Source organism: Lucilia sericata, unplaced genomic scaffold (assembly GCF_015586225.1).
Source record: "Lucilia sericata isolate MDLA Ls3-8-SP2 unplaced genomic scaffold, ASM1558622v1 Contig001061F_arrow, whole genome shotgun sequence".
In the NCBI taxonomy this organism is placed as follows: domain Eukaryota; kingdom Metazoa; phylum Arthropoda; class Insecta; order Diptera; family Calliphoridae; genus Lucilia; species Lucilia sericata.
The window spans coordinates 67,828-79,834 of NW_023995038.1; the positions used below are offsets into that span (position 1 = coordinate 67,828).

At 30.5% G+C, this 12,007-nt stretch overlaps 1 protein-coding gene across 2 annotated transcripts in view; it reads left to right on the forward strand.

Moving 5' to 3' along the window:
- The first annotated feature begins 4,290 nt into the window (after positions 1 to 4,290).
- The window catches only part of LOC119609789 (transcription factor grauzone-like), a 46,503-nt gene continuing 38,786 nt past the window's right edge, over positions 4,291 to 12,007 (forward strand). The window contains exon 1 of one of the 2 annotated variants that reach the window (XM_037964721.1): positions 4,291 to 4,545. In XM_037964721.1, coding sequence (XP_037820649.1) covers positions 4,435 to 4,545 — 111 coding nt within the window. In that variant the 5' untranslated portion in view covers positions 4,291 to 4,434. The remainder of the gene's footprint in view (positions 4,546 to 12,007) is intronic. The other variant, XM_037964722.1, reaches the window with a different exon arrangement.

Genomic DNA, 12,007 nt, shown 5'->3' on the forward strand with positions numbered 1-12,007 from the left:
ATCCTAGCTTATTCTCAAATCCCCGTTTAGACAATTTTCTTAGGCATTCCAACACATCAATAATATTTTAGCCGCAGATTGCTTTAATGTTATTGGAATATAATCTTAAGATTAATAAAATTTTATCAAATAGTTATTCCAATAAATTTTACAAAGAAAATTTGTTAATTAATTAGGAAAATTAAAAAAGTTTAATCAAAGGTGCGTTAGAAAAATATATGTACTCTAGTTCCTAGACTCCAATATTTTTAAACTTTAGACGGGCTGTTTTATTACTTACTTCAAAATTTAATTTAAGTAATCTTTGAATACAAAGCAAATAAAAGTATTCGAAACCGGTTTTTCCAGTTATAGGCTTTAATATATTTTTCTGAAGAGAAATTTATATAGGGGTCAATTTGGGTAGCGTCAATTTGGACAGATCATCAAAAAAATTAACAGAAGGATTTTGGATCTTATAAAACTTTTTAATGGCGAATTTTATCGCTATACATGCTTTTTAACCTTATATGAGGGTAGGGGGTAGGGTGATCGAATCGGTTTTTTCTGCTTTATCAGTGTCGGTTTTTTCTAAATGTTGATTTTTCGAATATCGAATAACCCGGTTTCACTTTTTAAAAACCTGCTTCGAATACTTTTATTTGCTTTGTATTCAAAATTTACTTAAATTTAATTTTTAAGTAAATAATAATACAGCCCGTCTAAATTTTAAAAATATTCGATTCGATTAACTAGAGTATATTATTCTAAAGCACCTTTGGTTAAACTTTTTTCATTTACCTATAGATTAGGATTATATTCCAATTACAATAATTTCTTTGAGGCTGAAATATTATGGAAGTGTTGGAATGCCTATGAAAATTGCCTAAACAGGGACTTTAGAATAAACTAGGATTACATAGTACCTTATGTTTTTCCTAATTTTTTTACATTAAAGAAATAATGTAAATCAGACGACTTATAATATAATATTTTATATTATATATGTTATAATATTTTATATATGTTATAATATTTTAAACTGTTAAAAATCAGCTCGGGCTATGTTTTTTTAATCAAATTTAAACATAAACATTAATTTTTCAAAATTTAAATATTTTTTTAGTTATAATGAAAAACCGTTTTTTTCTGAATTTGAAAAATATCAACCGGTCAAATGTCAACTATTCGAACTAATTGAAAACCGGTTTTTCGAAAATGTCGAATAATCGATCAGCCTAGTAGGGTCAATTATGAAGCGATCCTCATAAAATATGAATTATAAATTTTAGTTCTTATAAAACTTCTTTATGTCAAATTTCATCGCTATACTGATAATTTAAATCGAGTTATGGGCGTTACTCATTTTCTGGCCTTGGCCATTACTTGGTACCTCTACCAAGTACACAGGTGAGTAGAAGTACCGGGAGGAGTTTTCCCTCACCAAATGGAGTTCAAAAGTTAAAAATTATTATATTTATAAGAAATCAGCATATAAATATTTATGTTTTGGAGAACACTGTAACTGTGATCATCCATACGACAAATTTGACCTTACAGTGGACACACATATGTATACCTTAATCATATTTTCTGCTGATAAGATGATGGTAACTATATAATGCTAGATCAGTGCTAAAACAGTCTACTGAATATGCTGAGGTTAATACTTTCAACATTTACCAGAGTATTTAAAGCTACAAGTTCACAGGATGCATTCGTGGACAGTTACCCTTTTAGGACATTAATGGGCAAACATATCGAAATACATATTTATACAAAAAACTTCATATTTAATACCAAATAGAACACAAAGAATATATACCCAAAAAGAGAACCTCTCGGAAAGTAATTTATCTTTCATAGTTTGTAGTCTTTTGTGAAATTTAAAATATGAATAAAAATCTTAAAAATATTTTATTTATTGAAATTAAAAAAAGATGTCTATTAATTTACGTACATATATGTATGTACATTACATTTACCAGAATGTAAGAGTTTATTTTTCTTGAATCTATCGAAAAATACCAATCAGAAACATCGTTTGTAGACTTATATAGCATGGTGTAAATATTTCCGCATACCCGACTTATACATATATCCACATACACAATGTGGATATTGTGATTAATATCATAACGATATAATTGTGTCTTTTGACGCGTGCCCGAAGAATGAGCCTTTCCCGATTTATTATTACCTTCATTACCGACAGACTTATACTGTTTACTCCGCTTTTTACATCTTTCCACAGAATTCTCTCTGCTATTCGTCAGCCATATCCGCGCGTTTGCCAAAGACAATTCCCTAATCGTAAATACAAAAAAAAAAGACAATTCCCGAAAAATGGAAACCAATGAGATGAAGTTTAAAGAACAATGATTCTGTGAAGAGTTGGAAAGAATTGTTGAAAATTATGGCAAAATGCCTCTCTGAAGTTATTCACAAAGTCCAAAAAATTCCAGCAAAAATTTCCGTGGTCAGCAATGAATTGATAGATATTTTCTTTTTATTCAATGAACTCACTGGAATAACAGTACATATTAATTAGCAAAACAAATACTCAGCAACAAACAGAAGACGTCCAAAAACTTCTAAAGAAGAATGCGTCTTGTCTAGTAATTTGTTTTATTTGTTTATGTTAAATTAATAGAGACTCACCACACAACAATCGAAAACAGCTGTTAGAGTCTGCTTTTTCCCAAAGGTTTGTTTTGTTAATGTGTATGTAAAACCCTTCTATTTCCAGTGGCAACATTTTTTGTCAGTGATGTCAACTTTTGCAAGGAAAGAAACGCGCTAAGAAACAGTTTGAAACGGCTTGGGTACACATCAATATGGTTGACTCAAACGTTAAGTTTTTTTATACTGCATATATACTTGTGAGTTTTTTTTCACTAAAACCAGGATGCACTCATAAGTTAAAGTCAATTCAACAGCTGATCACTCATTATACGCTACACCACTTTAGTGGGGAGGGTATATTGGGTTTGTGCTGATGTTTGTAACATACAAAAATATTCGTCCTATACCCACCATAAAGTATACCATCGGCTTAGAATAGTTTTCTGAGTCGATTAAAGATTTGCCAAATTTCATAAAGTTTGACCCTAGCTCCCATACAAAGTCCCCTTCAGAAAATTACTTGAAAGTTTGATCCTAGCTCCCATACAAAGTCCCCTTCAGAAAATTACTTGAATGTACAAAATTAACTTATAAACACAAATATCGCAATGAAATTCAGCACAAATAAATTATATAAATATATTCACAAAATTTTATCGGGCTTGGCCCATATTTGCACCTAGTCCCTATATAAAGCCTCTTTCAGAAAATTAGTTTTTCATCCATAAATTGCTTAAATGTATCGGAACAAGGTAATATTGAAGATAAATGCTTCATTATGAAAAATAAATCACATTTAATATTCATAACTGGTGTAGGGTATCATATAGTCGGTCACGCTCGACTATACTTTCTTACTTGTTTTTTTATTTGAGGTAGTCACAATTGTCAAAGTACACCATTTAGAGTTGCCCCAATTAATTAATTAATTTTTTGAATAAGCTATAATTTAATATTGTATTCTTATTATATTGGTGGATTTTTTTCAATTCATATATAATTTTTAATAAATTGTATCTTATAATACATATTTATTTTACATGGATAAATTTTTGGGTATGTGGGAACCAAGTTGATATGTTACCATGTCGCTTTACAAACTACAATGTGAAACTTATTAAATGAAAAATACACTTTTCAACTTTTCTACAGAAGCTATAACGCGTGTTGTGTATGTAGTAAATGAGCGATATGTGTAAGTCAATAAATTGAAAATGTTTTATAAAAAGTACCAAGAAATGGATACGATTTTTACCCCTTAAATGTCCGAATTTTCCAAAAGTATGAAACTTATATTCGAAATTCTTCAATAAGGGACGAATGCATATTAATTTTATTTTTATACTCACTGGTTTAAAGATACATGTTACAAGTATATTCCTGAAAAGGGAAAAATTACCAGACACCTGTCCGCTTATTTTTTTTTTTTTTTTTAATAAACCAGGTTAAGTATTAACTTTTTTTGTATATATGTATTTCAGTTTGTGAGATATGAGGTTACCCTTTTTAACCCCTTAAAAATTCTAATTCCTCCTTAGTGGTTCTATAACACCAAAACTACAAAAAGGCTTTGCGATGACGAATCAGTCAGGAATGTGACTCTTTTATAAATATAGGGTAGATGGATTAAAAATAACGCACTAATGTGTTTCTACATGCGGTTGTTAAATAATCGCTAATTACTAAAAAGGAGCTAAATTGGCATCCTTGTTTTATCTTTAAGTTTTAGCATTTTTATGAAGTAAAAACTAATTAAACTTAAATGAAAAGTAAAGTAATAAATTGTTCGGAGTTTTTAGTTGGCTAAAAATCAAGAAGTAGGGGACAAAAATGATTTGTCGAATGTGCTTAAATAATATAAATGAGTTTATTAATATTTTCCGTGAAACTGATAATGAACACAACATATCCGAAATGATCGGTAAATATTTTTGGTTTAAGGTAATTATAATGAAATAAACTAAAATTATGTTGATTGGAATATTAAAAACACTTAATACCGTAGAGGAACTCGTTTGGAAATATATGGTTAATACAAAAAATTCTTAAATTTAGGGGTATGTAAAAAGTGTGAAATTTTTTATGATAGTACATTAAAGGCCTGCACAAGACAACAATTTGCGCGTCATCATAAGCACAAGACATTTTTTAACATTTGCAGGCCTTTTATAGTCCTTTTATACACGTGTAGACTTATACACGTGTAGACTTATACACGTGTAGACTTATACACGTGTAGACTTATACACGTGTAGACTTACATACTCTAAACTATGCCAAACTATGCATGAACGTTTTTTAAGAAGGTATGTACGTCAAAGTTATCGCAGTTTTGTAATACATATTTTCTAAAAATATTGTACTAGGGTGTTGCGAATGCTAGTTTAGCGAAGCGTAAGCAAAAATAAATTTTATTTTTTGCGAATGCAAATAGTATAATTCAAATTAATTTAACATTAATTTTCTGGCTAAACTAGAGGCGCTAGGGCAAAACAAAAGAAAATCTATTATCACTTTAAACACAACAAAAACAAAATGAATCTTTGAGTCAAAAGTCCAAACATAAAAGTCCATTTTCTGGCTAAACTAGTCTAGGCCCTAGCATCTAAGCTAGGTGCTAGGGCAAAAAGAAAAATAAAACATAGCTAAACTAAAGGCACTAGGGCAAAAAGAAAGAAACTCTAATCACTTTAAAAACCACATAAAAAAACAAATTTTCGAGTCAAAACATAAAACATAGCTAAACTAGAGGCACTAGGGCAAAAAGAAAGACAATCTGTGATCACCTTAATTTCCCACCAAAAACCGAATTTTTGAGTGAAAACATAAAAGTCCATTTTCTGGCAAAACTAGAGGCGCTAGGGCAAAATGAATGAAAATCTGTGATCACTTTAATTTTTCACCAAACGCCGAATTTTTTAGTAAAAACATAAAAGTCAATTTTCTGCTTAAACTAAAGGCGCTAGGGCAAAAAGAAAGAACATAGGTATGTGATCACTTTCATTTTTCACCAAACACCGAATTTTTGAGTGAAAACATAAAAGTCCATTTTCTGGCTAAACTAGAGGCGCTAGGGCAAAAATAAAGAAAATCTGTGATCACTTTAATTTCCCAACAAAAATCGATTTTTTTAATGAAAACATAAAAGTCCATTTTCTGGCAAAACTAGAGGCGCTAGTGCAAAAATAAAGAAAATCTGTGATTACTTTAATTTCCCAACAAAAATCGATTTTTTGAGTGAAAACATAAAAGTCTATTTTCTGGCTAAACTAGAGGCGCTAGGACAAAAATAAAGAAAATCTGTGATCATTTTATTTTCCCAACAAAAATCGATTTTTCGAGTGAAAACATAAAAGTCTATTTTCTTGCTAAACTAGAGGCGCTAGGGCAAAAATAAAGAAAATCTGTGATCACTTTAATCTCCCAACAAAAATCGATTTTTTGACTGAAAACATAAAAGTCCATTTCCTGGCTAAACTACAGGCGCTAGGGCAAAAATAAAAAAATCTGTGATCACTTTAATCTCCCAACAAAAATCGATTTTTTTTAATAAAACATAAAGGTCAATTTTCTGGCTAAACTAGAGGCGCTAGGACAAAAATAAAGAAAATCTGTGATCACTTTAATTTCCCACCAAAAATCGATTTTTGAGTGAAAACATAAAAGTCCATTCTCTGGCTAAACTAGAGGCGCTAGGGCAAAAATAAAGAAAATCTGTGATCACTTTAATTTCCCAACAAAAATCAATTTTTTGACTGAAAACATAAAAATCCATTTTCTTGCTAAACTAGAGGCGCTAGTGCAAAAATAAAGAAAATCTGTGATCACTTTAATTTCCTACCAAAAATCGATTTTTTGAGTGAAAACATAAAAGTCCATTTTCTGGCTAAACTAGAGGCGCTAGGGCAAAAATAAAGAAAATCTGTGATCACTTTAATTTCACTCAAAAAATCGATTTTTGGTAGGAAATTAAAGTGATCACAGATTTTCTTGCTAAACTAGAGGCGCTAGTGCAAAAATAAAGAAAATCTGTGATCACTTTAATTTCCTACCAAAAATCGATTTTTTGAGTGAAAACATAAAAGTCCATTTTCTGGCTAAACTAGAGGCGCTAGGGCAAAAATAAAGAAAATCTGTGATCACTTTAATTTCCTACCAAAATTCGATTTTTTGAGTGAAAACATAAAAGTCCATTTTCTGGCTAAACTAGAGGCGCTAGGGCAAAAATAAAGAAAATCTGTGATCACTTTAATTTCCCAACAAAAATCAATTTTTTGACTGAAAACATAAAAATCCATTTTCTTGCTAAACTAGAGGCGCTAGTGCAAAAATAAAGAAAATCTGTGATCACTTTAATTTCCTACCAAAAATCGATTTTTTGAGTGAAAACATAAAAGTCCATTTTCTGGCTAAACTAGAGGCGCTAGGGCAAAAATAAAGAAAATCTGTGATCACTTTAATTTCCCAACAAAAATCAATTTTTTGAGTGAAAACATAAAAATCCATTTTCTTGCTAAACTAGAGGCGCTAGTGCAAAAATAAAGAAAATCTGTGATCACTTTAATTTCCCAGCAAAAATCGATTTTTTGAGTGAAAACATAAAAGTCCATTTTCTGGCTAAACTAGAGGCGCTAGGGCAAAAATAAAGAAAATCTGTGATCACTTTAATATCCTACCAAAAATTGATTTTTTGAGTGAAAACATAAAAGTCCATTTTCTGGCTAAACTAGAAGCGCTAGGGCAAAAATAAAGAAAATCTGTGATCACTTTAATCTCCCAACAAAAATCGATTTTTTTAATAAAACATAAAAGTGCATTTTCTGGCTAAACTAGAGGCTCTAGGGCAAAAATAAAGAAAATCTGTGATCACTTTAATTTCCTACCAAAAATCGATTTTTTGAGTGAAAACATAAAAGTCCATTTTCTGGCTAAACTAGAAGCGCTAGGGCAAAAATAAAGAAAATCTGTGACCACTTTAATTTCAGACCAAAAATTTTTTTGAGTGAAAACATTAAAGTCCATATTCTGGCTAAACAAGAGGCGCTAGGGCATTTTCTGGCAAATTTAACGATTATTGTTAATTTCAAAGCAGCCCAAATGCAGTCACCCTACACCACACTAATGGGAACGGTATTTTGTTTACGTCTTAAAGTTTGTAACACCCGCGTCGATGTAATGATGTAATCCGCCCATAAATAAGCCTATTGAACTTTTTTGTAAGCGGTACATGCTATACAAGAATAGGGTATTTATAAAATTCGACTCAACAAATTTTATATATACGAAATTTTGACTATATATTGTTATAATGAGTAGTACATTCATTAATTAAGCAAACATCAATCTCTTGAATATAACTTCTACATTAAAAAATACTAAATATGATGTATTCGGATACATTTTGTACTTTCATATTTTTGTTATTTTATGTAAACAAAAATAAAAATACTCATACAATTGTATTAAATTCACACAGAACCTGTACATGTGAGAGAGTAATATTTCTTATTCTCAGTTTCAGTTCTATTTATTTTTCTATGCTCTAAACTATGCCAAACTATGCATGAACGTTTTTTAAGAAGGTATGTACGTCAAAGTTATCGCAGTTTTGTAATACATATTTTCTAAAAATATTGTACTAGGGTGTTGCGAATGCTAGTTTAGCGAAGCGTAAGCAAAAATAAATTTTATTTTTTGCGAATGCAAATAGTATAATACAAATTAATTTAACATTAATTTTCTGGCTAAACTAGAGGCGCTAGGGCAAAACAAAAGAAAATCTATTATCACTTTAAAAACAACAAAAACAAAATGAATCTTTGAGTCAAAAGTCCAAACATAAAAGTCCATTTTCTGGCTAAACTAGTCTAGGCCCTAGCACCTAAGCTAGGTGCTAGGGCAAAAAGAAAAATAAAACATAGCTAAACTAAAGGCACTAGGGCAAAAAGAAAGAAACTCTAATCACTTTAAAAACCACATAAAAAAACAAATTTTCGAGTCAAAACATAAAACATAGCTAAACTAGAGGCACTAGGGCAAAAAGAAAGACAATCTGTGATCACCTTAATTTCCCACCAAAAACCGAATTTTTGAGTGAAAACATAAAAGTCCATTTTCTGGCAAAACTAGAGGCGCTAGTGCAAAATGAATGAAAATCTGTGATCACTTTAATTTTTCACCAAACGCCGAATTTTTTAGTAAAAACATAAAAGTCAATTTTCTGCTTAAACTAAAGGCGCTAGGGCAAAAAGAAAGAACATAGGTATGTGATCACTTTCATTTTTCACCAAACACCGAATTTTTGAGTGAAAACATAAAAGAGGCGCTAGGGCAAAAATAAAGAAAATCTGTGATCACTTTAATTTCCCAACAAAAATCGATTTTTTTTAATGAAAACATAAAAGTCCATTTTCTGGCAAAACTAGAGGCGCTAGGGCAAAAATAAAGAAAATCTGTGATTACTTTAATTTCCCAACAAAAATCGATTTTTTGAGTGAAAACATAAAAGTCTATTTTCTGGCTAAACTAGAGGCGCTAGGACAAAAATAAAGAAAATCTGTGATCATTTTATTTTCCCAACAAAAATCGATTTTTCGAGTGAAAACATAAAAGTCTATTTTCTTGCTAAACTAGAGGCGCTAGGGCAAAAATAAAGAAAATCTGTGATCACTTTAATCTCCCAACAAAAATCGATTTTTTGACTGAAAACATAAAAGTCCATTTCCTGGCTAAACCACAGGCGCTAGGGCAAAAATAAAAAAAATCTGTGATCACTTTAATCTCCCAACAAAAATCGATTTTTTTAATAAAACATAAAGGTCAATTTTCTGGCTAAACTAGAGGCGCTAGGACAAAAATAAAGAAAATCTGTGATCACTTTAATTTCCCACCAAAAATCGATTTTTGAGTGAAAACATAAAAGTCCATTCTCTGGCTAAACTAGAGGCGCTAGGGCAAAAATAAAGAAAATCTGTGATCACTTTAATTTCCCAACAAAAATCAATTTTTTGAGTGAAAACATAAAAATCCATCTTCTGGCTAAACTAGAGGCGCTAGGGCAAAAATAAAGAAAATCTGTGATCACTTTAATTTCCCACCAAAAATCGATTTTTTTGATAAAATATAAAAGTCCCTTTTCTGGCTAAACTAGAGGCGCTAGGGCAAAAATAAAGAAAATCTGTGATCACTTTAATCGATTTTTTGAGTGAAAACATAAAAGTCCATTTTCTGGCTAAACTAGAAGCGCTAGGGCAAAAATAAAGAAAATCTGTGACCACTTTAATTTCAGACCAAAAATCGATTTTTTGAGTGAAAACATTAAAGTCCATATTCTGGCTAAACAAGAGGCGCTAGGGCATTTTCTGGCTAATTTAGAGGCGCTAGGGCAAAAATAAAGAAAATCTGTGATCACTTTTATTTCTCAACAAAAATCGATTTTTTGAGTGAAAACATAAAAGTCCATTTTCTGGCTAAACAAGAGGCGCTAGGGCAAAAATAAAGAAAATCTGTGATTTTAATTTCTCAACAAAAATCGATTTTTTGAGTGAAAACATAAAAGTCCATTTTCTGGCTAATTTAGAGGCACTAGGGCAAAAATAAAGAAAATCTGTGACCACTTTAATTTCAGACCAAAAATCGATTTTTTGAGTGAAAACATAAAAGTCCATTTTTTGGCTAAACTAGAGGCGCTAGGGCAAAAATAAAGAAAATCTGTGATCACTTTAATTTCCCAACAAAATCGATTTTTTTAATAAAACATAAAAGTCCATTTTCTGGCAAAACTAGAAGCGACGGGCAAAAATAAAGAAAATCTGTGATCACTATAATTTCCAAACAAAAATCGATTTTTTGAGTAATTTTGAGTGATTTTTTTAATAAAACATAAAAGTCCATTTTCTGGCTAAACTAAAGACGCTAGGGCAACAATAAAGAAAATCTGTGATCACTTTAATTTCCCACCAAAAATCGATTTTTTGAGTGAAAACATAAAAGTCCATTTTCTGGCTAATTTAGAGGCACTAGGGCAAAAATAAAGAAAATCTGTGATCACTTTAATTTCTCAACAAAAATCGATTTTTTTAGTGAAAACATAAAAGTCCATTTTTTGGCTAAACTAGAGGCGCTAGGGCAAAAATAAAGAAAATCTGAGATCACTTTAATTTCCCGACAAAAATCGATTTTTTGAGTGAAAACATAAAAGACCCTAGATATCTTCGGGATCCAAATCTTCAATAATTCTGTTGGACATACTTTCGAGAAGTTTCCTATTGAAAATCAGCAACATCGGTCCATAAATAACGGAGATATGAGCAAAAATCCGAGACAACCTCTGAAAATTTCATCAAAAAAGCAACAACAACACTGCTTATTGTATAAAAGGTTGGTTTCATTGCGATGTGTGTTTTGTTTTTGTTTTTTTGTGTATGTATTTCGTTTCATATGTTTGGATGGCTGTGGCTTCATCGCCTTGTGTATTTTGTTTTTGTTTTTTTGTGTATATTGTTTCTAATGTTTGGATGGCTGCGGTTTCATTACGTTTTGTATTTTGTTTTTTCTGTTTTTTATTTCGTTTAGCATTTGTTGTTGTTTCTCTTGTTTTGCTTAAGTTATGACAGGGTCGGGAAGATGAAATAAATTGACATTTTATAAAATTAATATTTTTTAAACACATTATGGTGAAGGCTATATAAGATTCGGCAAAGGCGAATATAGACTTCTTACTTGTTTTTAATATTTTTGACTATTTAGAAAATGATTTTAATATATCATTTTTCAAAAATTGATTACTTCTTAAATTACTTCTTAAAACTAGAGGCGCTAGGGCAAAAATAAAGAAAATCTGTGATCACTTTAATTTCCCAACAAAAATCGATTTTTTTAATAAAACATAAAAGTCCATTTTCTGGCAAAACTAGAGGCGCTAGTGCAAAAATAAAGAAAATCTGTGATCACTTTAATTTCCCAACAAAAATCGATTTTTTGAGTGAAAACATAAAAGTCCATTTTCTGGCTAAACTAGAGGCGCTAGGGCAAAAATAAAGAAAATCTGTGATCACTTTAATTTCCCAACAAAAATCAATTTTTTGAGTGAAAACATAAAAATCCATTTTCTTGCTAAACTAGAGGCGCTAGTGCAAAAATAAAGAAAATCTGTGATCACTTTAATTTCCCAGCAAAAATCGATTTTTTGAGTGAAAACATAAAAGTCCATTTTCTGGCTAAACTAGAGGCGCTAGGGCAAAAATAAAGAAAATCTGTGATCACTTTAATATCCTACCAAAAATTGATTTTTTGAGTGAAAACATAAAAGTCCATTTTCTGGCTAAACTAGAAGCGCTAGGGCAAAAATAAAGAAAATCTGTGATCACTTTAATCTCCCAACAAAAATCGATTTTTTTAATAA